A 26514-nucleotide genomic window follows, 5' to 3' on the forward strand; every position below is an offset into this window, starting at 1 on the left:
GCCTATATCCTAAGCATCGGCATCGCCTGGTGTTGATTATGTACAACTACATTTAAACTTACTACGCAACTTTACTGATTTAAATGAAGTAGATTACATAATACACTCGCACGATCTATACTTTTACATTCAAAACGTTCATAACCTAGCGCTGTAAAGAAAATAAAACTTTATTTTCGATACGTTTTTCTTTTTTGTTAGTTACGCAAACTTACTGTGATAATTAAAAGTGACTTAAGTAATAATTTCGTCACTACTTGCAAGTGACGAGTTTAACGTCAAGAGGTCGAGGTCGCAACAAATCATAAATTGTGTATGCCTTATCTTTATTCTGTGTTGTGATAATTCTTTAAACTCGTGCGTGCGCCAGTTTCAGTTTAGCTTGTTGCTTGGTGTGTAAATCTACATTAAGTGACATAAGTTTCATCAAAATGGCATTATCCAAAATAAAATTACTGGCGAATGGGAATATTTGCAGGTTTATATCTAGTTCTGCTAGAAATAAAGGTAAGTATTTACCTTTTTTCGGAATTATGCGTTAGTTAAGTTTTGTTCTTAATTTTGGTGTAGCTACATTTTCTTGGGAGGATCCTTTAAACATAGAATCAAATTTACATCAAGATGAGATTATTGTTCGGGACACTTTCCGCGCATATTGCGACGAGAAACTCATGCCGAGGGTAATAAACGCGAATCGCAATGAAGGTAAAGTTGCGAAAGTTTATGTCGGTGCAATTTTGCTAATAAATCAATTATGTAGTATTCGATAAAGAAATCATGGCGGAAATGGGCAACTTGGGAGTGCTTGGATGCACAATCAAAGGCTATGGGTGCGCGGGTGTTTCCAACGTAGCGTATGGTTTAATAACTCGCGAGGTAGAAAAAGTTGACAGCGGGTACCGATCGGCTGTGAGCGTCCAATCTTCATTGGTAATGGGCGCCATTTATATGTATGGATCAGAAGCACAAAAAGAAAAATACCTACCGCAGTTGGCCCAAGGTAAACTGATCGGTTGTTATGGTCTGACCGAACCCAACCATGGCAGTGACCCTGGTTCGATGGAGACTCGCGCCAAACACAACAAGTCCAACAAGACCTACTCACTCACTGGCAGCAAAACATGGATTACCAATAGCCCGGTGTCAGATATTTGCGTGGTGTGGGCCAAAGCCGAAGATGGTAAAATCAGAGGATTTATCATTGATAAAAGCCAGAATACAACTGGTTTAGCCACGCCAAAAATCGAAGGGAAATTCTCTTTAAGAGCTTCAGCTACAGGAATGATCCTAATGGACAATGTAGAAATCCCTGAAGAGAACCTTCTTCCGGGAGCACAAGGTCTCGCAGGTCCTTTTGGATGTTTAAATAATGCTCGTTATGGTATTGCTTGGGGTGCTCTGGGGGCAGCAGAATCTTGTTTAAAATACGCTAGGCAATATGTGATCGAACGCATGCAATTCCAAAGACCATTGGCTGCAAATCAATTGATCCAGAAGAAGTTAGCTGATATGCTTACAGAAATTTCATTGGGATTAAATGCGTGCCTACATGTTGGGCGCATGAAGGATAAGAACAAGTTAGTTATACCCAAATATTGAAACTGAACTCAAACATAATATTTTAATGTACTCTAGGCATACTCCTGAGATGATATCAATGTTGAAGAGAAACAACGCCGGCAAAGCATTAGAAATTGCACGCAACGCTCGCGATATGCTCGGGGGCAACGGCATACACGACGAGTACCACATCATTAGACATTTGGTTAACTTAGAAAGTGTCAATACTTACGAAGGTTCGTACATGCATAACGTCTATGCCAATATAATCATTGCGGTAGTATAAGAAATCGTAGAAAGAATGAAATTAAAGTGTTATTACGTTTACAGGAACACACGACATACACGCGCTCATTCTGGGTAGAGCGATCACCGGAATCCAGGCATTTAAATAAATCGTATATTATGTTTACCGTTTTTTTCAAAATGTATTTTAAAATTAATAGAGTCTTGCCCAAAACAACAGGAAATGTGTTTATAATAATTAAGTTGTCTTATCCATTTCCACCTCACCTACTTATTGCTTATTTCACTCAAGAGTTGAAGTTGTAGAACGTAACTTGCTATAAGCAGAATGTGTAACAAAGAAAGTGCATTTCTCTGCGGCGAATATTGTATCCCAATCGCGGTCATGCATGTGAAAGTCGGAAACTGCAACTTGCAGCGCGCAGAAGTTTGAATCAACTCCGGCGGCAAACTTGTAGCGACGTCGTTTTATAACGGGAAGACGCGCGTCGTGCGCAAACGCGTTCCAGTAATAAATTCGATAATCCAGCGCATATCCAACGCGCTCCCCCTTTTGCTACTGCGTCGGCGACGCTTTTTTTCTACCACACACACATCACACAAGCAGCGCGCACATTTCGGTAAGGCACGCTCGACCCGCACGGAAGTTGTATAAATAAATTTTAAGTTCGACACACGTTACATTAATGTGCTGTGCACCAGTCGATTCGAGTTAATACCGAAATGGCATTCATGGATAGTGTGAGTGTGATTTGTGTCGCCCTTGTGGGTTTTCAGTTACTAAGATTCCTCTATCGACTCTTCTACAATACCTTCGCGCCGGTGCTGGGAATCAATAGTGTCAATTTTAAACAGACTGGAAAATGGGCCGGTAAGTAAAAACACGCCTAGTTAGCATGTTTACGCGTCATGCCTTACCGGCGTGATAAGAACATACGATAATGATGTAACTGATATCGCTTATCGGACATGTACTGCATAAGTGCATAGTTAAATCATTCAATTTTTGTTTAGTCTACTAAATTTACTGCTGATTTAGTTTTTCATGTTTTACGCGCAAAAAGCGCTGAATAATGGTCTTATTTATTAAACTTTACAATTTTATTAATTAAAATTTACTATGCATTGTATTAATTTAATTAATTTTAGTGATTACCGGCGCAACGGATGGCGTGGGCAAGGCGTACGCCGAAGCTTTAGCAAAGAAAGGAATGGATATTGTGCTGATAAGCCGGACACAGACGAAACTGGATGATGTCGCCAAAGATATAGGTTTGTATTTAAAAATATGCGCATTTCTTTTTATCCTGACAAATCGATGAATATTTATGCATTACGATAAAGGTAGTACTTAATATGCGCGACCCGTGAGTCCAGCGACAATGCATAAATAGCATAAATAATTTATTGTTACGTCGTGTTCAGGTTTTTAATTTTAACAGTAAAATTTTACGTGAAACACGTTTTTTCGTTCATGAAATTTAATGTCACAGATGTCTACAAGGTGTTCTTCATTTTAAAAGTTCATGAACATTTATTCAGACTTGTTTTTAATTTAATTTTACATAAAATAAAATATTTATAATCTTGTAGAATTTTATACTTGTACCTTGAGACCAACAATGTGACTCGCGAATACACGAGATAAATTGTAACTAAAAATTTACGTAAACAAATCTTACACATCTATTGTTTTTTTATTTCTACTTTCTTGAATAACTAATTGATATTTATGACCCACGTCTTTGGGTATGCTTGCGACATCCACAGCAATATCCATAAAAATTTACATTAGCACATTTCAACTGTAAATAGCAGTTATATTCATTAAAACATTTTATCTCTTCAAATTCCAGTTGAAAAATACAAAGTAAACATCAAAACCATTGCTGTGGACTTCACCGAAGGTGAATCTATCTACAACCTCATCGACAAGAACCTCCAAGGTCTGGAAATTGGAGTTCTGGTGAATAATGTGGGCATGAGTTACCCGCATCCCGAATATTTCCTTCAACAGAAAGACGAGAATCTGTACAAGAATATTATCAACTGTAATGTTCTCTCAGTGACTTATATGTGCAAAATTGTCATGCCCGGCATGGTGGAGCGCAAACGAGGTGTCATCATCAATATCTCCTCAGCAGCTGCGGTTATTCCCAATCCACTACTCACAGTCTACGCGGCAACAAAGTCATACGTTGATAATTTCTCCTATAATCTCCGCATGGAATACGCTAATCAAGGAATTATTATTCAGAGCATCTTACCTGGTTACGTAGCTACCAACATGAGCAAGATCCGAAGGTCCACGTGGATGGCACCATCTCCTAAGACCTTTGTTGCTGAAGCACTCACCTCTGTTGGAGTACAAGATCACACAACTGGATACTATGCACACACTTTGATGAATAGTGTTATTCACAGTTTAGAATATGTTGCACCAAACATGTGTCATAAGTTTGTAAAGGGGACGCTGGAGAATATCCGGAAACGTGCGTTGAAACGTACGAATTAACATGGCCGTCAATTTCATAGGTTAACTGGGTGTACAAGCAGATTTCGTGGGCTTTGAAAGAAATAAAAGCTTTAAGTTATTTTCGAAACAATTCTACTTATTATTTAATCCCTGGTTAGCATTGTTTGTTCGATATATAAGTATATATTTCAGTATAACATGATATCATCTCTGCGATCACTCTGTGATCAACGAAATACATACAACATGTGAACGAAACATTTGGGAGAGGGAAGTAGTTTACTTTAAAAGTCCAATATGTAGTAAGAAACCTACAATAATAGTCAACCCTTTACGCCTTAACTGTAACTGTAACTTTAACGCTAGAGTAATATTATAATAATGGTAGAAAATGCGTGGTGTGCCCTATTTAGAAATCTTTAAAATACGTGATTAGGGCGCATATTGCTTGATTATGCATTGATTTAAGGAAATTTCCTACGATTGCTACTGGTATTCATTTCTTTAAAAGGTAATTTGGCGTGACTTGTACACTATGTCACAAAACTTCAATGGCGTTATAAAATGGCCGCTATTCCTACAACGCGTCGCACACTAGAAAAAACAACGTAACCTATATTCACTCATTGTTGGTTATGTTTGTTTCTTGTATTGCGTCGTCGCTTCATGGCGCTGGCGTGTTTCAGGAGGTGATTCTCTTCGTCAATGTCCGCTGGCGGGTCCCAAAGTTTTAATTTTTTCGGTAGATAAATCAATCCACCCAGAGTAAGAGCTATAAACATTAAAACATTGACATTAAGTGTTTGATTAATGGTAGAAAGTCCAGATGCAAATTCGCTTCGGTAAACAATGCTGACGGATTAAAAATACAAGTTTTAAAACGAGAAATTCAACTAAAACAAATTGACACCGCAAATAAGTGTTTATGGGTGTTTGCGGAAATAATATTTGTATTAGAAATGGCTTACCGTTGAGAATGCACGGGAAGACAACGTAGAAGCTGAGCGTCGCTGCGCGAAAATACAGTGTTTCCGTAACGTACAAAACGATAGTCACCACAAGCGAGCACATGCCCATGCTGACGACACTAAAAATAACATCATTTTGGAAATGCGAGCATAATAGACGAATTAATTTTAGCTTACGGTTTGTAATGTATGTACAATGTGCAGTGGATCAGCGCCAGCGCTTTGAGTATTGAATAAATTCCTAGAATCCTCGACGTTGTGTATTCCTCTACAAAAGGTTACAAATTGTTGAAATAAACTACTTCACAATTGCTTAAATATTAATACCATCGTCATAATCCGTTTCCGATAAAGTGCTACTGAGAAAGGACCTTTTCTCGATGTAGCTGCGCACCGCCGTGCCCAGATCCATGAAAGCAACGAACGCGATCCAGCCCCGAAAGGCATACATCATCTTCTGATCCATTTTCTGCTGATGCTGCTTTGATATGACTGGATTTAAACTCATGAGTAGTGATGTGGACACCGGAAACGATATGCGCACAAAATACAATCACGTATCTCGATCACTTCCGTTGATATTCATTAAGGCACTGGGTTTACGAACGATTGAGATTTCGGTTTAAATGAGCAAAAGAGTTGCGCTGCCTTTTGGCATCATTGTGCAATGCAGGAGCGGTTTGCTGCAATGCGAGGCGAACGAATCATTATATAGGGTTATGTGCAGGAACCGCAGGAGAGACGCTCGATGCGCCCGAAGGCGTCGCAGGAGCGTGCGTCGCGACGCCTACAGCGTAAATGCGCTTCGAAAGTCAACTAATGCCATCTACAACGACTAGAAGAGCCAAAAATAGAAAATTTCTATTTTAGAAAACTATTTATGCATAGGTGTCTCTCCAGGATTTGAGACTTTTTATTACATTGGATAATATAGGATAGAAGTATTATTTTATTTCAAAACATTAAGCAAATATACATTATTGTCGTGAAACTTTAAATCCCCGAAACGAGTCCTTAAATTGCCTAAGGTAGAATAAGCTAAACAAGTTCCAACTAAATCCTACGGTAATCTCGCTAGCACGCTACGCTTTTGAACATTAATTTAAACCTTAACTAGCTTAATATTTATAAACGTTAGATTACTCTCTGGTCCTTTCAATAATAAAATAAGTTAGTAAACAAAAAGCGAAATACAATTACAATTACGTGATCGTCCGACTTCACCGGGAGATGATAAATAGACATATGCTGCTAACATCTACAAGTAAATGGTGTGTGCATTGTTATTAGTTTGACAGAGGTGATTAATATGTGTTTTGAGAAGTGTCGCGTTCGATACGACGGCTATAAATGAATTGTACCAGATTCAGGCTCTCGGATTGTTTTAGTTCTGTGACGGTGTGAAACAATATTGCTTCGCTGTTGGATGTAACTTATTACAAAATAAATAAACGCCTCTGGCAGACGAGAGATTGTTTAAACTTTGGCTGCCGCGGCCGCTTGCGCTTGTGCTTCCGCCACCATCTTTGCTCGCACCGCTGGCACGTCGTCATCGATTCGGATGAGAAGACGAATTTTCTAACAAACAATCGTGAAGAGAACTTAGTGCTTTGCATTATTAATGCTTGTTATAACTTACCGTTTCCCTGTCTCCAGGTGTTGCATACCAGATCCAGACCATGTAACCGGGAATGCACAACATTGACGTGAGAGCTGTGAACCAGCCGAGCAGATGCGCCCACAGAGGGAACTCGTAGTTGAGGTATTTCACAGGGGTCCATTGGATAATGTTGAAAATGAATACACCCTGTATAACAATCCAAAGTAGTCTTCCAAGTAATTACTAATTTACTATTGAAAACTTACGATACAAATAACTGGAGTTGTGAAGGTCCAGCAGAACTTCCACCACTTCATCGGGTAGTATCCGATCATCTCCTTGATACCATCATAGAACCGGTCACAACCAAACGCCCAGGAAACAGCGATACATTCGAAGAAGATCAAGAAAAGTAGACAGAAACCACTCACGGCATAGGAGTCCAAAATTTGGAACACGTACATTCCACCCTGTGTAAATATTTTTGTATTTTTTTGTAAAATAAAAAGATTTAAAACTTTTACCTCTGTTATACAAGTTAAGCCAACAAGATACGAGATGAAGCAAACAAACGCAATGAACAATTCTTTCCTCTTACGAAGTAGATGCGGCCATTCGTCGATAATGGCAGTAACAAAACCTTCCATTGTACAGAACTGCGAGTCCAACCCAATGAGCAATATCATAAAGAAGAACAAGCAGGCCCATACTGGCGACCCGGGCAGTTGCAACACCGCCGATGGATACGCCAAGAAAGCTAATCCAGGACCTAGTAAACCGACAAACAAATGAGTTTCCATTCTCATTCCAACTACTAATAGTTGAGCACTGGTAGAATGTAACAGTAAAACAAAGGTTTAGAGAGTTATTCGCATGTACCTGATACGGCCACCTCAGCAACAGGTTTCTGCTGTTCGTGAGCCATGAATCCGACGACGGAGAAGATTACGAAGCCAGCGAACATGCTCGTGCTTGAATTCACCGAGCACACGATTAACGCGTCCCTGAAAAGCACATTACACATCATTATCGTCATTGCTCGGCTAAATTAAGTAAATGTTAGTACTTGTAAACGTTATTGGTGAATTTGTTATAGCTTCCCAACGCCACCAGCGTGCCCAGACCCAAACCATACGAGAAGAAGATTTGTGTCACTGCATCAATCCACACCTCTGATTCGCGGAGTTTTGACATGTTGGGCATGACGTAGAATTTGATTCCTTCCATTGCACCAGGTAGGGTAATGCCACGGATTAATAGAACTGTCAACAGGACGTAGGGGAAGAGGGCAGTGAAGTAGACAACCTTGCCGGTCCATTTGACACCCTTCCAGATACAGAAGTAGCAGATGATCCAGACCAGTAAGAGGGTTCCGGCGAGTTCCCAACGGATTCCACCAACGTGTTCAATACCATCCGAAATCATCAAAGCACGACGCCTAAAGTAATTCATCAGGGTTTAAGTATGTTTGGGGTAATAGAAAAGCAGAGTTTGCTTACTCCCAGAATTCCTTGACGGGGTCAGTCAGTTCGCTCAGAGAAACATTGTAGGAGTTAATTGCACACATTTTGGTGAATGTGTTGTTGGCATTGTATTGCTCCCAACAATTCAGCGCTTTACGGTCGTAGGGGTTGACACAGAATTTAGTATTCCAGTAATTGTTGCATGTCCTCCAAGGGACATCCGAACGAAGGGACATGAAGAAGTAGAATATCGCCCATGCTAAGATGACGATGTAGTAGATGTTCATCCAGCAGGACATTACTGCCGCCGCATAACCAATACCTATTTAATCATATGCCTTTCTTTATATTTGAGTTCTGTGGTTTTAGAATATTGTACGGACCTTTGAAGATGGGTGCAATTTTGAATACGCCTAGACCACCAATGGTCATCATTTGTCCCAGAGCTAACTCAAGAAAGAACATGGGAATACCAGCAAGAATTAGGGTGATAAAGTAGGGTACTAAGAATGCACCGCCGCCATTTTTATAGCATAGATACGGAAACCGCCACACGTTGCCTAAACCAATGGCGAGCCCAACGACGGAGAGGATGAAGTCTAGCTTGGTGCCCCAGGAGCCGCGCTCCGGCAGGGCATGCTTCGCCGCTGCCTGACTAGTGGTATTGCTGGTGATCGTTGGCAGTTCAATGGCTTCATCTCCGTGGCGGTTGAGCAGCGTGCTGTCCAAACAATGGCCCTCGACCTTTGTGTCAGCCATCTTGCGTGGTGTATACAAATCAAACTATTTACGCTAAAGTTCTCTGAACTGCACTTTTTATTTACTACTGGTACACTATCAGCTCATTCCCGAAGACCCGAAGAGCCGAAATGGTTAACAATCTGAAAGTTAGGGCTTCGTATTAGTTAAACCGTTCGAATGTGGGACACTGTGATATTATATAACTGAGCATTTCCTGCAGAAATCATTAGCATCAGAGTATCAGAGTTGGCTTGATTTTTAAATACCATTTATGACGCATGTGTGTGGGGAGTAATAAATCAAAAGCAAAATTAAAGCCCTACGTTCGGCATAATACTCATAATCACCAGCGGCACATTTTCATTAGTCGCGCGCGCGTAGAATACTAATCTAAACAGATTGACAGTACGCATTAACTGAATCAAATGGACCCACTACATTTGTAGCGCGGCAACATTGAATCAGTTTGTCCTCTCTCAGCTTTCAGGTTTGAGGTATTAGGTGGTTTGCGAATGATAATTACCGGAAATGCAGAATCCACAGGTCGCACAATCAAAACAACTAAAATACACCCGCACGTGTGGCACACAGGTTGGCAGCACTGATCGACGGCGGCTACCCACGCGCTTGCAGAGAAACGACCAAGTCCCCAAGCCACCCGCACACCAGAACCTGAACTGCGCACCCGAACTGCACAAGAGTGGCCAGGCCGATCGGTGATGAACCACTGACTGATTGCTCGACGCGGCTTCTTCAACAACGCCATGCACGCCGCAATCATTTCATCACGGCGCCCATCCTCCGGTGCACGTTTTGCATACGCGACGCCCTATTGTTTGCCCACTACCCGCCGCTTGGTGGGAGGCGGCGGTCCCAAGCTTCATGGAGCCTACTTTTAAGTGATAATTGTCACTATTTTTTGTCACCTCAATACACAGAGCCATTATGTCATCATCACAGTCTGGTTTTGGATTTAAATCGGAATACAGGGTGAGGCAGAAAGGAACTTTACTATTTTCGCTCATAACTTCACAACGAAAAATGCTACAGTAATAATTCTTTTACCAAATTATGCAGAATAAAATTCTACATTTGTCTATCGTTTTCTTCAAAAAAATATATAAATTCTTTAAAAATTTGGGTAAAAAATAAATTTTGTAAAAATTTTGTTTGTTTTTCCTCATTGTTGTGATATACAATTGAAAAAACAATGTTTTATGCCTCTATGTGATTATTAGAGTTCACAACAACATTTTGCATATTTGTTGCCTGCAAGCGAAAAAATCTGTACCAGTAGTGCTCGTATAATCGCGGAGCGCGCGAACCCGCCGCGTAGCACGAATTAAATAGATATCCGGTCATGTGACATGTATCCTGCCATTGATACTTCCTTTCCCGCCGCCCTCCAGAGGATGTCCCTAACCGGGAAATGATTTCTCTGGCTGTGCGCGCCTGCTGGCTGCGTGCTCGCGCGCGCAACGTTTCATTAAGCGCATCGCAATCGCGCAGAGTAATTGACTGACACTGACTTATGGTTTTCGGGTTCCGTTTGCCTCCTACTATTTGCAAAATTACTCAAAAACTGCACAAAACACCCCAAACTTAATTTAACACAATATTTTAGGTCAATTCAATCTCACACAATTAATTAATCATCACTTTAATCAAGTTTCAAGAAGTGTTTATTAATAATTCGAGTTTATTGCGTTTTATTGTTATTTTAATGAATAATTGTGTATTAAAGCGCTTCCTGTGAATCACTACTCAAAAAATACTACAGGATAATCAAAAATTAACGATAAAACGTGGAAAATTCTTTTGTTATTATGATTTCAAGACGACGACGCCAAATTATCGACGTTGATTAAGATGGACAGTTGAGTCCACTTAGAGAAAACAAAAAAGCGAACGTAATGGTCGCAATAAATGGCGCACGTACCACACACATACAATAGACGATTTAAAGTTAGGTAAGGTCGTTCGTGCGCGCACAGGAAGACGTCTTATAATCAATCAACCAAAATTATGTCATGAGATTATCATCGCACACAATTCAAATCATCCTCACACATTACAAACTCAATTTGTGTGGAGCGCTGGCGCAAAAATTGATAAATATTAAATTCTAAATTACAAAGCAAACTTTGTGTCAGCTAATTGAAATTAATCCGAAATCCGGTGCGCGACTACCATACGATGCGTACATCGTATATGGAACGGAAATACACGAGTGTGTTCAGAAATAATTTGTTGCTGCTAATTTACGATCATCTATAGCCCTCTCCGGTCGTAAAAATACAGCCAACAGTCTCAGGAGTGCTTCTGGTATTTATCGTTTATTTAAATTTAACAACTAACATAAATATTCTAGTATTTCACAACTGGTATCTTAATGATTATAGAAACTCAGATTAGTTTTATGAAGACACACTGCGTACAAAGTTTCGAATCAGTATTTTTATCATACATTTTGATAGATATCACAATTCCCATGGTTTTAGCTTTCGCTAGTCGTAGTAGCATACTGCGGATTCTTACGCATCAAGAATCCGCTGTATAACACTACCTATTGCAGTCAAAGAAATCTCATCATCTTTTTTTGCTTAGATATGCCAAAAAATCCTACAAATCTGCTCTAAATATCCATTGAACTAAACTAGAAGGATTAATTTACAATTTGACTACCATACACAGATTTATCCTACGTGTGATAACATAGATAAATTATTTAGAAACTTATTGATATTGAGCTAGAATATGTACACAATAAATAAAAATTTGAAATATTCTACACATATATTTATTTAACAATATCAATAGTTCTATATTGATTGCTTATGTCAATTATGATTATACAGATAAAAGTTTTAAAACTTTAACATTTACTAAACGCCGAATACTGGTTTGTAAATATTTATCACTTGCTTAATAAAACCTCCAAACAAAACGAGTAAAATTGAGTCGTTAGATAATTTATCTAAAAATTGACATTCATACATGTTAGACACGATTACTTATTACGTTCGACTTAGAGTTGATTAAAACATTGACAAATCATCATTCCATAGACACCGAAGAGTATTTGTTTTATTGTGTTTACAGTTAGCACCCCAGCTCGTCAAGTAAAACCCTGTCTGTCGCAGGATTTCCGATAAAATGCAATTTACAAAATGATACGATCGATATTTTCGTCTACGTAAGAAATGAGTCGGCCATGGATAACAGCTTATAGTCAAAACTTGTATCGAACACTTTGTGCTAATGTTTGACTTAGACTAGGTTATGTACTCTGAATAGGCACGAAGTTATATACAAATAGGAACAAAACGATTTCTTGTTGGTTAAGCGTGATGTGAAATTACGAGTATTTTTAGTTTTGTAATAATACTGCTTTATATTACTACTATCTGTTTTTTATTCGTATATAGGTAGATATATTGATTGTTCTACTTAAAATGTAAAGGAAGTTCGTTTTGTCCAATCGCTAGAATATATACATCTGTTTAATTGTTTTGTATTTACAATGTGTACAAGAAAGAGTTTGTTGCAGTCTTAATTTATGTAGTGTAATTTGGACGAAACAAATCGTCTTGGAATACCATCCCCGGACGCGTCCCGGTTGCAAAAAGGGCTCAACGTCGAATCCAATACTCCGCTTTGGACGAGAAGTAACAGATCCGAGATAATTTTGCAAACGAAATGCTTTTGGACTCTTTTTATCAAGAAGACTTGTTTCAACCGCTATCGCTACATGTCAAAGAGTATTTTAAGTAATTTTATAGCTCCCGTGTGTTGGGAGTTATTAGGTACATGCTAAGATTTGATTTGATGTCGAAAGTGAAGTACATAGTGTGCTATACTGCAGTTTCGAGCAAATCATCGATGGCGTTCAATCCTTGCGGCGCTTGTTGATGTAAGAGCGTCTCCGGACGTGACGTCTGATGCGTGACGCACAGTTGCGTAGCGTGTCGCTTGCGACGTTGCCGGCGGCAATTGAAGCGCTTCGGGATTTAGCTGAGGGAACTCTCCTCTATGCTGGGGCTTGGGAGAGCGTTGGGATCGCCGTTGGCATGCCGCTGCTGCTGGCCCAATTTCGGCGAGCGCGAATTGCTCGTCATCGACTGCACGGTCTGCGAGCGCGGCCCGGCGAACCGCATGCTGTACGCCGGTCGCTCGGTGGCGCCTCCCTGCAAACACAACCACCCCCCGAAACGCGTGGCGTTTAAAATTTGCCCCAAACATTGCTACATGTATTAAATTGGGATATATTGGTCACAAATCGTAAATTATCCTGCCTCGCCCCGTGGATAATGTGTGCATGCGTAGGCGAGAGTAAACAAGAGCCATCAATTAAGTCCGCCGCGGGAATTCCTGGGCACGCGCGTTTGACGTCGCGTGAAAACGATGGACGAGCCAAATTGGAATTTTGAGTTGGCACACCAAGAGGGAGCTTTTAATGTAGCTAGGTGTAGCGCTAGTTAATTTTATTTCACGCCCCAGAGATAAAAGGGCAGGTAATTGATATCCATCAAAGAACATAGAAACATTTTCTACCCTTTACATAAAAAAATGCAAAAAGGGAAGTGTTTATGCAAAGGATGAGATAGGAGGAAAGCAAAGGTCCAAGGGCCGCCTATAAAATAAACTAAAAGAAAAAAGTAAATATTATGTTGGGCAACATATAATATTGAATGAGATTCACTGAGAAGTCCTGGAGGTAAACACGTACCTGGTTGCCGTTGCCTTGTCGGACATTCTTGTACGGCTGGAAGAGCACCAGATAAACTTTCGGCGTAAATAGACAGCCGAGGGCCACTGTTGCGCTGATGTTCAGACACATGCATACGCTGACGATTTGAATCTGCAATGAAACCCCCGCTAATTAATTACAAACAAAATTTCCGATTGCAATTTTGCGTCAAACAAATAAAAAATTCATAGAACGAATGTTTTTTGTTTGTTTCCTGGAATTACTGCAAACTACGCCACAACTAGCAATAAAATGTTTTAGCAAATTGAAGCTGAAAACGCATATTGCTAAAATGGAAATAAAAACCTCTCATATTCATTTGTTCAAATTTTTTTGTAATAATCAAGAGAATACTAACCGTGTAGTCGTTGTTTGTGCCAAAATAGATGGGTAAAAATGCCAGCCAAACAATGCACGTCGAATACATCGTGAAGCCGATGTACTTTGCTTCATTGAAGTTCTCTGGAATCTTGCGCGTCTTGAACGCATACCACGTGCACAAAATAATGAGTATCATGTTGTACACGAGCGACATAATCAACGCAAACGTTGACACACGACATGTGAGCACTGCTGTTAGCGGATAGGGATAAATCTCACGCACATCTGGTCTATCCACAATCAACCAGGCAATGGCCCCGATCAATTGCACCGAAACAATTCCTATACAACAAAATTAACCACAATTAATTTATGTTTTTCCCTGAAAAACTTTTTAAAAAATCACCTAACGCAATGGCAACCTGAGAAATAGGCGAGGTATAAACCGGACGTTTGATGCTCTTGACCCCACGATTGAAGATCCTTGAGATACGATTCGTCTTGGTGAAGATCGCGCTGTAGCAGATACTCAGACAGAGCCCGAGGCCAATCCGCATAACGGCACAGGATTCAACCGTCGGTTTCGCAAGGATAATAAAGGACATTGAGTAACAGCAGAGGATGCCACTCAGTAGCACGTAGCACAACTCGCGGCCAGACGCCATGATTACAGGCGTGCGGTTGTACCGGATGAAAACGCATGCGGTGAAGATCGTTCCCAAAATGCCCACCGCACTGAAGATTAGCGGCACCAACGCCCATGGATCCAACCAGTCAATAACATGCGCCTCCAGCTTCACACAGTCGGTTTTGTTCACGTTGGGCGCCCATCCAGGCGCGCACGATTTGCACGTGTCGTTGTACACGTACGCATCATCACGGCACGCCACGCATATCCAGCAGCATTGATCCTGCACAACGCACAATTACAACATTTTATAATACAAAACATTTTTAAGCTCGTTAAACTTTCGGGATTTGTACGGCTTGCGCCTTTGTGTATATATTTCTATGCATTTATTCCGTAGAGACACCGCTAATGTTGGTTGGAAGTGTTTGCTCATGGACGGTATGGAAATACTTTCATCCTGCAGCCGTATCAAGCGATACACCTTTGTGTGCGGGCTTTGTGCGAAGGCGCTTTGAACGCTTTGAAGTCTCTGCACACGCGAGCTGGGCTAAGACTCTCAGGAAAAGTCAAACCCATGATTCCGGCGCGCGCCGGCTTTGTGTCAACGTCCGAAAACGTCTGAACTTTATATATTTGTATATTGAATTCGAAAAGGTTTCCGCGTTGTAACATATAGCATACGGAGCAAAACCAAAAGTCTAGATTTCAATTTCTGTCAATCTTGTTTTGCATAGATTTGGAATAACACCACTCCCCGAATAATAGACGTGAATAATGCAAGCCGTAGGAGAGTCTTGTTGTTGTTACTCACTTGATAATTCCGGATGTGTCCGGATGGACAGGGATGACTACACGTGGAGGTCGGGATTGTGTCCGATTCGCGCCATTGCAGTTGAGCGACGTTTAGATCCAATCTGGAACCAATAAAAGCCTTTGCAAACTATCCAACTGTCATAAGTCCAGTTATAAAGCCAATAAGTTTGATTATTCTGTGCCAATTAACTCCAATATAACTTTGGCAACTGCAGGTTGCAATATTGGAACTTTTGAAGGACTACCAAACTTTTAGAAAACAAAAACAAACAAAAATGACCTTTTCATGTTCTAGAACCTCCATTATTACTAATATATATATAGTAATCTACGAGGGGAATTGACATAAACTCATGATCAACATTTATAATTGCATAATAAATTGTAACTGTATGAAACGTCGTTTAAACCGAGCGCAGACATTAAAACCTCTCGGGGTCTTAGTTGCAGCAACCCAGAGGATATATTGAACTGCCAGGTAGCAACTAAACGATCCGCGTCTACAAGACAAAATTGTGCAATTTCCGTAAGTAATATCATAAAGAACGCCACTACACCGTCCTCAATGTGCAGCCTACCTCTGCCTACGCCTAACCCTCGATGAAAATAAAAGCAGGAAAACGTTTAGCAAGTGCACGGGCGACGTTAGGTTAAGAACGCGTAAATATTACGTCGAGTGGAAAAAAGATGGCTATAAGGTAAAGTAAGCTAAGTACGCGTAAGCAATCGTTTACTTCCGCCCGCCATTATTTTGTTTTCATCCCGACATTCAAGAGGAAAACATCAGCGTAGGATGTTGCAACTTGGCAAACATCTAATAAATATATGAAATCATCCGGGAAGCCGGTAAAAGTAAATATTAATCATTATACACTTACTTTTTCTGCATTGTAAGTGGAGTGGAGGAAATTTCTTTGCCCCTCGTTGGGGCCCTGAAATTGAATATAATTTAGTCATACCAATATACCAATAATTCAAAAAAATGCAGAAAAATTGATTATCCACGCAGACTATACAAAAGTTGTTTTATTAACGTCTGACTTTTTTACATCTACTTATATTTTTTATAAATCGTAGTTTTTGTCTTGTCGCTTGCAATTTTTATGGCCACACCTTGTGCGCGTACACCAGAAAAAAGTTTACGATAGTACATTGCGCTGACAGGTGGAATAAATTCGGATTTATAGTAAAGTGGAAAAGTCTGCGGGCGGACGGTTAATATCAAGCAATCGTTTAATCCACGGACGGATTTATTCTTCGCTTCATGCATTGTCTTCAGTACGAGTAGTCTAAAGTCAGATATAAATCAAAACTTTCGATCCGGGACTTTTCACACTCGTGCACTCGAAGTTCTCTCCAGCCACGAGTCACGAACTCATTACACTCGCACGAGGTAATCTATAAGAACTATCCGGAATCAGCTGGCAGTTAATTAGTTTGCCATCGATTTTTTTTTGCTGCTCGACGTTGAAAAGTTGGAAATCAATTAACAGTCAAGCATCAATCTAAAAGCAAATATTACTTTGTAAATGTATGCGGCGTGTGTCGTGCGCCTGCCGGATGAGTACGAAGGGTACGGACCACCTCCAACCGGCTCGATAATTGGGTTTAGGCCCGCCACCCGCGTTAAATCAATCCGGCACTCTCGCGATTCCGCGCTCGCGCGGCCCTTCAATAACCGATAGCAATTTGCAATTATTCGATGCTCGGATGCGCGCCCGCACCACCTACGTTCTTCTTTCAGCCGAGCAAATAACCAATATATTCATTAATATTTCGCACTTTACCGCCGGCACGATTCTGAATAAATTACAGTTGATTGATTACTCCAAGGCGTTTTTACGTTGATACCTTAATTTAATTCAACTTTTTTTTGCTGCAAATCCGAAGAATATGCAGAAAGAAATAATACAAAATGATAAAGGCAATTAAGTGCCTTCTGAATCTCATTTTAATATAAAGTAAGGTTGGATTTGTAAAGGTCATCCATCAAAACCTTGGCGCCTCCACCATTTTTTTTAAATAAAAAATAAAAAATTAAAATTACAGCACACTTTGAAATAGTTTAAATTAGAGGCTATAACCTCAAAACCTTTGAAGAATATTTTATAAAAATAACTGATGTTGCTCACGTAGGCTTTCAGCTTACTTTTGCCTCAACCCCTCCACTTGTTCAATATTCCTTATTCCGAGGCATATTCTTCTCTTGACGTCCCTGCAAATTACATATTAACGTGTGCTTCACTCGCTAGAGCTTAAATTTGTGTACGTCGAATATTGCTGAATCACTTGGAAAGCATAATATCTTAATAATAGTCGTACCTCACAGGATAAACGTTTTTATATTAAATCTTGCAAAATGTATAACGTGTAACGTAGGTATTTTTAGTTGGCGTGATTCCTACGTACATTCTGTAACTGTCACTCTTGATCAACTCAAATAATTCGCAATCGAATTGACTTGCCAAGCGTAATGGTTATAAAACGGCGAATTGACAGACGCGCACATACGCTACGCCTAATTGCTCGTCGTGTGCGAAAAGCCATCGCCCAATGTTCGTTTATTAACGATGACATGCTTCATCTCTCATGCTCCAAGCATTTTACTTCCAGCGCGCAACTCGCTTATCACGAAATGATTGCTCGCATCAACAATTTTTATAAATAAAACATCGCAGCGCGAAAACTTGCGATATTAGAAAATTGCTCAGTTTCCGCGTGTTTTCTTTCGCTCGTGTGAAGCCTCAAAAAATAACAGTAAAGCATTAAAAGTTCCAGAGGAAACTTTCCCTCGCTTCCTCTGATATCCTCACGCGAGGTAAATGATACGGAAGGAAGCGTAAGTTAGTCGGCTGATTTTTTAACGCAATCAAAACTTCCTCACACTCAAAAAACCCATTGCGCAACTAGTGCAGAAAGTAAAAATACTTTTTTACACTCCGGTTACAAAAGTTTCCTTTTAATTATACAACTTGCAAAAGACAAGAAAGAATATGCTTTAGGACTGAGATGTTTAATGGACATGGAAGACGTTTTCTGTGAGCGCGAGATGTTTTCCTGGAGAGCGGATAAAGCCCCAAGCAATTACGCACCGCGCGCCGATTCCGGTAGTACTCCGACTCGAACCGGAGTGCAACTCCAAACTCCAGAATACTCCGATTATTATCGAATGAAGCTAATCGCGCCCCCAGCTTTAGAGGTGTGTATATCTGTGTATTTGCACACAAAGTTAGTACACTAGTCCACCCTTAAGATTCCTGTGGAGCGTATAGAATGCAGGAAAATGCTTTCCGATGAAAATCGGAAAAACAAATTAAACTTTCGTCCAACTTCCAGCGGAGTTTTACTACAAATTTGAAGCACACGCGCTATAAAATTAAACCCTTTAAGGATGGAAACACAAAGAAAATAATAATGTGAGTTACAGTGCGGTGGAGTTTATAAAGAAAATTTTGATTAAAATATTTTTCGTAATTTTACGATAAAAAATAACAAAAAACTAGGTGAAAATAGCAAATAGTAAAGTTTTTATGTATATGTTTATGTTTCCCGTCGCGTGGTGGAAACGCTGAGTGTTTTTACGTAGTTTTCGAGATGCGACTTAAGTGAATGTGATGTTAGCTTGATCCCCTTTTGATCCTCAAGATAAATTATGCTTTTTGCGATTTTATTTTTTATTTCGACACATTCAACTCACGTCAGGTTTTTTCTCTTTCAGCGTGGGCCATCAACCCCTCATAAAACATGCAATAAAAAGTCAACCTACAAAAAAGGTGACTAAATATGAACCCTCTCAAAAAATACATAACGTTGTGAGGCTGCGTAATGAAAATAGAAACGGCGCACAAAAATATCTAACAATTGCGCGTTCCGAGCATAATTTATTACTTTTTGCATCTGCGTCAAATCAAATGCAGGCACACACAAAATGTTAATGTTATACTCACAATTCTTTCCAAGAACCGATTTGATTGTAGTCGTATTTACCATCGTCGTGCTTCTGATACTGATAAATATTATAACTTCCGAATGCGTCTCCATCAGTGTTGAAACGAACCTCCGTCCGTTGACGACCTGTGCGATAATAAAAATAATAATAATATAGTTATCAACGCAGTAAAATATTATATCGGACGATGAAAATCACATTACGTTTATTTGCATTTTGTGTACGAGTCAGGAACAAATATAATCGTTACGTGTGTGCAAATAAAACAAGCAATTTGGAATTTATCCGCGCAATTAGTGCGTTTTACGCTCTCTCCGCACCATTGTTCGTCGGTAACAAGTTTTATTTATTTAAATTATTACCCGCTGTGCGCGCAGCAATGGAAAACTATAACTATAACGCGTAGTGTACGATTTGTTCGCGCAGCACCTGAATGAGAAGCTTTAATTAAAATCGTTTAATGCGTTTACGAGCTGTAATTAAATCGAGGATCATGTTTTTCATTCAATTTACACCCAGAATTTTTGGTGTACAGCAACAGATATATCAACAAGATCAACAAAAGTTGAAGTTGAGATGAACTAGAGGAAAACTTGAGCCGGCAATTATCTACGAGGCCCACGACCCGTACAATCCCTCCAATCTTTGATTTCGTTTCCAGCTCGTTTAGTCAGGCCGTGCACGTTCTCGCGCGCTTCGTGCGGTCTTTCATAATTAAGTAAATCGCGTGATTTGGTTTTAATTAAAAAACCATCATCCTAAGCTGTACAGGGACGGGCGCAACTGGTTCTGACGTAACACCCACGGTAAATATTACGGAAGAAGGAGAAATCATTAGATTTTTTTGGTTTCTGTTGGTTTTACCGAGAATTGGCAGGTCAGGCGGAGCGTAAAGTCAAAAAGCCACAATAATATCCATTGTTCGGCATTGATTTCCGTCCGTGTCACTTTATTGCCTCCCAAGGAGGCCAGGACTAAAGCCCACAGTAATATTTCATCCCGTCCATCCCTCTACCACTTCCTTGCTTGCCTATAGGCAGGCATCTATATCTTTCCGATCTGCTGCGTGCGATCGAACTAACTCTAATTGAAATTCGGATTAAAATCCAACGAAATTGATCAACGATTCGTATAATTTCCCCCTTCCCCCTGAACCCATCATAGACTTAAGCAGAAATTATCTTCTAATTAATCATCAAGTTTTAATATAAAAACTGTATTACAGAAACAGATGGCACGTAAAACATGAGATATTAATTTCGATTCAAGTTCCAATTATAACTTAACACCGGTGCCATCTGTCGAATGCGTAAAGTATCAATAAATTAAGCAGTGTGCGAGAGACTTAAGCAGCGGACGTGCGCGCCAGGGAAATTTCTGTGAGCAACGAGTAATGTTCTCATAAATGTGTCGGCTGCAATTATGGCGTCTGGTCGTATTGATTCCACGCCGCGTTTATTATGTACTTATCGGTGAACATTTGCACGTTTCGCATAAATTGTCGGAGAAGTAATAAAAGCGCTTGCTTTCATATGCAAAACTAAGTTTGCGATTAAACTCGATTAGAGAATCAAAAGAAATCGAGTATAATGGATTGAAAAGAACATAAAAATAATGCCGGCTTGGAAATGTATTCAGTTGTTTTGAATTGATTTCTGTGATGAAGATCTTGCCTACTTTTTAAGATTAAACATTCGAGAATGTCGTAAATGTTTTTATAGACATACCAGTAAATGTCACATTCCTGATAGACTTGAGCACTTGCGGTCCTAGGGGAGCTGGGCGCAGGGCCTCACACAGATGGAACGGTTGACCACATTCCTCTTCGATCAGATTGTGAATGGCATGTGCGGCGGCGTACACCGCATCGACTGAAACACCAAAGAAACACATTTTATTGACATTCAAAGCACTTGAGTGGGCGAAAAAAATGAACTTCAAACGCGGGCGTGCGCTTTTTCTTTTCCCTTTTTGAGCAAACAAAATGTTAGTTTTCCTTTAGTGACGCGGAGGCAAAGTGCGAACATGCCATCAAAACCTAAACGCTCGTGGAGTGTGTGCCATTACTGAAATACTTGGGCGAATTCCATTTGCGCACACCACTCGAGTTACACCAGCCGCACTATACAAACCAAACGATTTTTACGTTTCCACCCACTTTGGAAAAACAAAGCAAGGCAAAAATGCTCATTGAAAATCGGTCAAAATTACGGCATCTTACAGAATTTTTTTTGGAAATACGCTTCGTCTATTGAAATCTATTGCGATTATCTTTTAAACAAAAAGCGCTGCAACTATTATTCAGGGCACGGTACGAAAGTAGCGGTATAAGTGACTCCCATTCAGGGCACCGTACGAAGATAGCGGTAGAAGTGACTCTTATTTAAGGCACCGTATGAGAGTAAACACACCATAGGGCACCTTCATACGGTGCCCTGAATAAAAGTCAGTCACTTCTGCCGCTGCCCTCATACGATGCCCTGAACACGAGTCACTTCTACCGCTACCCTAGTACGGTACCCCGAATAAGAGTCACTTCTACCGCTACCTTAATACGGTGCTCTGAACCTCTGAACCGAGTCACTTCTACCGCTACTCTCGTACGGTGCCCTGAATCGGAGTCACTTTAACCGCTACATTTGTACGGTGCCCTGAATACGAGTCACTTCAACCGCTAGTTTTGTAAGGTACCCGGAATCGAATCACTTCTACCGCTAACCTTCTACGGTGTCCTGAAAAGAGTCACTTTTACTGTTACCCTCGTACGGTCTTCTTCATAAAAGTTACTTTTACTTGAAATTCAAATTAGAAGCTAAAATGTTAAGAGAAGCGCATTTTCATATTTTTGAGTATTTGGTTAGCAAATAACCAGTAACCGTGAAAATTTGTTGTATTATAAAATATAAATAGTGTAAAAATTGTGAAGAGCGCAAAACCGTAAACCAGTTATAATGCAAATCTGATTAGAACGCGGAGTGGGGGCGTGGAGAAAGCGGTTGGTAATAAATTTTCCAAATAAACAACCCAACGATATGGTTGTAGGTTCGAGCGCGCGAGCGGCTTCCGCCGCCGACAACTCATAACTCATGATAAACACGTTACATTTGTTGAACGTTTCGCACAACATCGAAACTAATATGAAGTTGTCTCCATGACGTCAAAATTTATAGATCAAAGCTGTGTATCTACCAAATTTTCATCTCATTATAAAAAACGGAATTTTTACTAAACTTTTCATTTACATTCTTAATTCTTAGTAGGTAATAAATTCTTGATTCTTAGTCCTCTGGTTGTTTGTGCAGTGGTGCCGTTGAGTTATTTGCACTAAAAGATTTGAATTTAATTACATGAAGTGCTCCCCCGGAGATTTTCCCGTTTTGCATCCTCCCATGAAAAGGATTCACAGCGCGGTTGATAAATATATGCAATTTTATTAGATATAGTGAGAATGCGTGGTTTGGTGGTAATAAATTGACAAGGAAAATGGACCAACAACGGCATAAATGGTTTATAAAGATGCAAGTTGCAAATCTTCTTCTTTGTATTATCAAAAGAGTTGAAAAACGTTAGCACTTTCATTTCACTGTCATTCCAAGTGATTCTGATGATAAAGTAGACGCTTTTTAAGGTTAAAATACCACTAACCACGCCATCTATATTATAACTTCTGATGTTTTAACCTAACCACTTTTTTGTTCCAGTAAGTAACGCGACACGTCCTCGAACTCGCTGCAAACTTGAACAAAATCAACAACACATTGTGCTCGACATCTTTTCGGCGTGTGCTCCACATATTGGATATCGCAGCATGACGTGACACAATGCAACGTGTTATAATAAACTTCTTTCAAGCCACCAAGCCCTACAATCATCAATCATGAGCTAAGCCACTAGTTTTAGCACGATAGTTTCCTCTATTACTACCACACAACCTGAAAACGGCAAGAAATACGAGTATCAAAAAAAGAAACGCGTGCTGACACATTGTACACTAATGAACTAATGAACCGGGGGGACTTAATGAATCTACAGCGTATGAAATTTCAAATTCAGGAAAAAGCAAGGTCGCCTCGGGTTGCAGAACAAACCAGTTAATGTCATTTTAATGATACAGTAAGGCAAGAAAGTGTGCTAAATATATAATGTCCTAAAACATTCAGACGTGTCTTAGTACTACCAAGGTCTTGTTAAACATCTCCAGAAACAGCAGGAACAGCAGAAATAAGGCGTCGCAGGGACTAGCGCCGAAGCCGCGCCTTTCTCCCAAGCTTAGACATGTAAAATTAGTTCACGTTAGTTAGTCGGGTTCATTATCTGCCTCCCAGCAAAGACGCACGAGTCCTGCCGCCATGCATAATGCAATATATTGTCGTATTAATTAAAGCCGCGGTGTAAATCAATTACACATGCCGGCTGCGAGTCAGAATCTGGTTTTGCATTAAAATTCGCTTGACAAACCCGTAAATAATGCAAAGGCAACGAATGGTATTTTGCAATTTGCCGGTTATGTAACTTTTTGATCTTCACGAACTAATGTTTGTCCTTTGAGCCGTTTTACAGCTAGTACGTGTGTGGGAGTAAAATATTAAGCGTGTTTTCAATAATTTAAACCTGTGCCACGTCGAGTTTTCTGGCCGGTTTCACATTTACGTCAGTTTTCCGCGGAAAGAGCTTTTCCTGCGAAAGTGTCCTCGGAGCAAATAGGCAATTATGGCGATACGTGTTGCACTCTAGCGCAGGCTCATATTCGTGCAATAAACATTGCAATCCTGCATGAAAAGTTCGTTTTAGTATTGTTATAATTTAATATATTCCAGGAATTTCCATATTCGTTCATTTATTAAATGCGACTTCAAACGACGGAAATTTCATGACAATTCGCAACAAATGTTTTTGTACAATTTCATCAAAATAATTGGTTTGTAATGACGATAAAATTAATTACTGCGAAATAGACTACATTCGACACATTTCCAAAGCAATGTGTGTAATGTTGGTTGCCAATATTGAAAAAAAGTGGATTCCAGAAACCTCATTAGTTATCTCTGTAGGGAATCTAAATGAATATTGCACCATCATTCATAATGGTCCATAGAATGTTTACTATTCCGGTGTGTCGATCGTATCGGCGCAAAAACCACTCGGCCATTAAAAGCGAGGTAACCGTTTAATGGTCTCCTCCACCAACTTTGTTTGTTGCGGCAAATGCTGCGTTATCGAAAAGATCCAACGACATTTATAACCGCCACGTCCGGTACGAGTGCACGCTCAACTAAAAAAAGGAAAAGAATCGTCTGAGCAGCGCGCAACTCGTCGCAGGAGAGAGGAAATGAGGATAAGAAGCGCACGGAAGCGCATCCTGGGGTATTGAATTCAATGCTTCCGATCGTCGCTTTGCTTCTTTGAACGCGTCCACGTCCTAACCACCAGGGAGATTATCACGACGTCCTTTGAATTAATCGTAAAAAATCTAACCTTATCTACAAATTAATTACAACCACCAAACAGGGTGATGGGGAAGAGTATTTGGAAGCGAGGAGATAATTTGTTACATTTCCAGTTTTAGTTGACACTAGCGGCGCGTGACAGGAGCGTGCGTGAGCATTCGACGCCTAAATTTGCGGCGACACGTGTAGTCCCGTAGAAACAACTCGTGACGCGATTTGTGTGATACTAGATCCGAGGATTCCAGCACATCCAGGCATCCAAAGGATGAGATTGGAATCTGGATTATAGCGAGAGGGGAAACGTTCCACCGCAAGCGAGTGGAAACTAAAATATGTACGCGTTATACAGCGCATCACTATAGGCAACCAATAAAACATCCAATGCAAAATAATACCTTTTGGGTTGCCTACGGATTGAAGCACCATCTGTTACGTGTTTTTCACATAATGTAAAATGTAACTAACGCCAGGATGAGTTATCGAACTGATTATATAGAAAGTTCGCAAGCAATCGAGCAAAGAAATATCCGCTCGTAACTTATTTAACTGCAGCATGTACATTTTCCATGTACGCACAGCTAACTCAACTAAGGAACTCCGCCGGAACTAAGTGATAGTGGATGATATAACGCAGACTTTGGCGCCGAGATCGAATCTCGAATAGAAAAGACGCATCGTAAATTTTCGCCGCGCACGAAACTTCGAGAGAGTGTCGGAACGCAAATTCGGTACACAAATTTCGGTGCCAAATAAAACGCCGTACGTTGGAGTTGTCGTGAAAATACGATATCCGCTTAACTCTGTTCCTCAGACACGAAAAACCAAAAGCCAAGAAATATTGGTAATACGGCAATATTTCACCGCATTTCGATTATATCCCCGTGCATAAATTCAGCTTCAGATTTTTACATTGATTTTGTTTTGCATTGAATAAAACGAAACAATTAGTACTTAGAATTTAACTGTTTGATAACTAAACTTGCGCAACTCGTTGCAAGCTGATGGAATGCGCCTGTTATAAGTAATTACATTCTCGTTGCAGTAAGTTTTCTATTTGCGTGCGCGTGAAGCAATCGAGCTGGTGCTATCAGCGTGGGCGTTTCGCTAGAAAACGCGCAAATTTAATTTTAATTGGAAGCCTTTGCTGACTCCACTGCCTTCCGGTTATTTTCGCAAGCTTTCAACATCTAATTTGACTAATAATGTCACTCTAAACTGACAAACAAGCATTCGAAAAACAGAATCACATCCGCAGGTGAGTTAATTAAAGCTCCGGCTGCGATTAAATTAATTAAAATTTATAATTAATGATGAGTGATCAGTGATGAGATTGAATATCACATTTGCACTTTCGGCGCGATGATTCGACACTCATCAATTATGCATTCGGCCGATGCAAATCCGATCGCAAATTGCAATTAACTAACAGCGCCGCTGTACAAATTAATAATGCACGCTCGACTTTTCTTTTGTTTGCATAAGAGGTGCGCGCTTTGTAGCCGATTGCTTTTTCGATTATTCATTAGTCATCGAAATCGAAATGTCAAAG

At 40.1% G+C, this 26514-nt stretch overlaps 5 protein-coding genes across 7 annotated transcripts in view; 2 read left to right on the forward strand and 3 right to left on the reverse strand.

Moving 5' to 3' along the window:
• The first annotated feature begins 93 nt into the window (after window positions 1–93).
• Window positions 94–2030, forward strand: LOC135797822 (glutaryl-CoA dehydrogenase, mitochondrial). 2 transcript variants are annotated; one of them, XM_065310363.1, is made up of 6 exons: window positions 94–313; window positions 371–507; window positions 571–705; window positions 761–1577; window positions 1636–1796; window positions 1891–2030. In XM_065310363.1, exons 2-6 carry the CDS (start codon window positions 432–434, stop codon window positions 1953–1955), a joined length of 1254 nt encoding a protein of 417 aa, XP_065166435.1. In that variant the 5' UTR covers window positions 94–313; window positions 371–431; the 3' UTR covers window positions 1956–2030. The 2 variants fall into 2 exon arrangements, with proteins under 2 accessions (XP_065166435.1, XP_065166433.1); XM_065310361.1 differs by having other exon boundaries at window positions 94–507.
• Window positions 2031–2380: 350 nt separating this feature from the next.
• On the forward strand, window positions 2381–4412 carry spidey (hydroxysteroid 17-beta dehydrogenase 12 spidey). Its single transcript, XM_065310364.1, has 3 exons — window positions 2381–2677; window positions 2956–3078; window positions 3663–4412. Exons 1-3 carry the CDS (start codon window positions 2530–2532, stop codon window positions 4319–4321), a joined length of 930 nt encoding a protein of 309 aa, XP_065166436.1. The 5' UTR covers window positions 2381–2529; the 3' UTR covers window positions 4322–4412.
• LOC135797824 (uncharacterized) lies at window positions 4398–6032 on the reverse strand. The gene is made up of 4 exons (XM_065310365.1): window positions 5578–6032; window positions 5428–5518; window positions 5251–5369; window positions 4398–5054 (listed from the first exon to the last, which is right to left on the reverse strand). The coding sequence occupies exons 1-4, from the start codon at window positions 5756–5758 to the stop codon at window positions 4906–4908; spliced, it is 540 nt and encodes a 179-aa protein (XP_065166437.1). The 5' UTR covers window positions 5759–6032; the 3' UTR covers window positions 4398–4905.
• A 149-nt stretch (window positions 6033–6181) lies between these two features.
• Window positions 6182–9800, reverse strand: Gat (GABA transporter). Its single transcript, XM_065310358.1, has 9 exons — window positions 9578–9800; window positions 8697–9194; window positions 8350–8635; window positions 7917–8288; window positions 7730–7854; window positions 7375–7619; window positions 7117–7320; window positions 6890–7057; window positions 6182–6828 (listed from the first exon to the last, which is right to left on the reverse strand). The coding sequence occupies exons 2-9, from the start codon at window positions 9070–9072 to the stop codon at window positions 6727–6729; spliced, it is 1878 nt and encodes a 625-aa protein (XP_065166430.1). The 5' UTR covers window positions 9073–9194; window positions 9578–9800; the 3' UTR covers window positions 6182–6726.
• Window positions 9801–12003: 2203 nt separating this feature from the next.
• Window positions 12004–26514, reverse strand: part of mGluR (metabotropic Glutamate Receptor) — a 50011-nt gene continuing 35500 nt past the window's right edge. The window contains exons 7-14 of one of the 2 annotated variants that reach the window (XM_065309855.1): window positions 21246–21389; window positions 19517–19643; window positions 16448–16501; window positions 15568–15670; window positions 14532–15036; window positions 14163–14467; window positions 13784–13915; window positions 12004–13241 (exon numbers count right to left, since the gene is read on the reverse strand). In XM_065309855.1, coding sequence (XP_065165927.1) covers window positions 13065–13241; window positions 13784–13915; window positions 14163–14467; window positions 14532–15036; window positions 15568–15670; window positions 16448–16501; window positions 19517–19643; window positions 21246–21389 — 1547 coding nt within the window. In that variant the 3' untranslated portion in view covers window positions 12004–13064. The remainder of the gene's footprint in view (window positions 13242–13783; window positions 13916–14162; window positions 14468–14531; window positions 15037–15567; window positions 15671–16447; window positions 16502–19516; window positions 19644–21245; window positions 21390–26514) is intronic. The other variant, XM_065309856.1, reaches the window with a different exon arrangement.

The sequence above is a fragment of the Atheta coriaria genome, unplaced genomic scaffold (assembly GCF_025399875.1).
Source record: "Atheta coriaria isolate IRGN ID8LTWV9N9 unplaced genomic scaffold, Caltech_Dcor_3.1 hic_scaffold_8_pilon, whole genome shotgun sequence".
Lineage (NCBI taxonomy): Eukaryota > Metazoa > Arthropoda > Insecta > Coleoptera > Staphylinidae > Dalotia > Dalotia coriaria.

What these genes read in the sequence shown, in the direction of transcription:
- LOC135797822 (XM_065310361.1), top strand. Translation starts at nt 432, where the DNA reads ATGGCATTATCCAAAATAAAATTACTGGCGAATGGGAATATTTGCAGG. An exon ending in TAGTTCTGCTAGAAATAAAG is followed by an intron (nt 508 to 570) that starts GTAAGTATTTAC and finishes ATTTTGGTGTAG; the next exon opens with CTACATTTTCTTGGGAGGAT. An exon ending in AAGTGTCAATACTTACGAAG is followed by an intron (nt 1,797 to 1,890) that starts GTTCGTACATGC and finishes TTACGTTTACAG; the next exon opens with GAACACACGACATACACGCG.
- Gat (XM_065310358.1), bottom strand. Translation starts at nt 9,072, where the DNA reads ATGGCTGACACAAAGGTCGAGGGCCATTGTTTGGACAGCACGCTGCTC. An exon ending in TGCTGAGGTGGCCGTATCAG is followed by an intron (nt 7,620 to 7,729) that starts GTACATGCGAAT and finishes TCGGTTTACTAG; the next exon opens with GTCCTGGATTAGCTTTCTTG. An exon ending in CACCTGGAGACAGGGAAACG is followed by an intron (nt 6,829 to 6,889) that starts GTAAGTTATAAC and finishes ATTGTTTGTTAG; the next exon opens with AAAATTCGTCTTCTCATCCG.
- spidey (XM_065310364.1), top strand. Translation starts at nt 2,530, where the DNA reads ATGGCATTCATGGATAGTGTGAGTGTGATTTGTGTCGCCCTTGTGGGT. An exon ending in ACAGACTGGAAAATGGGCCG is followed by an intron (nt 2,678 to 2,955) that starts GTAAGTAAAAAC and finishes AATTAATTTTAG; the next exon opens with TGATTACCGGCGCAACGGAT. An exon ending in TGATGTCGCCAAAGATATAG is followed by an intron (nt 3,079 to 3,662) that starts GTTTGTATTTAA and finishes TTCAAATTCCAG; the next exon opens with TTGAAAAATACAAAGTAAAC.
- LOC135797824 (XM_065310365.1), bottom strand. Translation starts at nt 5,758, where the DNA reads ATGAGTTTAAATCCAGTCATATCAAAGCAGCATCAGCAGAAAATGGAT. An exon ending in GGAAACGGATTATGACGATG is followed by an intron (nt 5,519 to 5,577) that starts GTATTAATATTT and finishes AACCTTTTGTAG; the next exon opens with AGGAATACACAACGTCGAGG. An exon ending in CTTCCCGTGCATTCTCAACG is followed by an intron (nt 5,055 to 5,250) that starts GTAAGCCATTTC and finishes TAATGTTTATAG; the next exon opens with CTCTTACTCTGGGTGGATTG.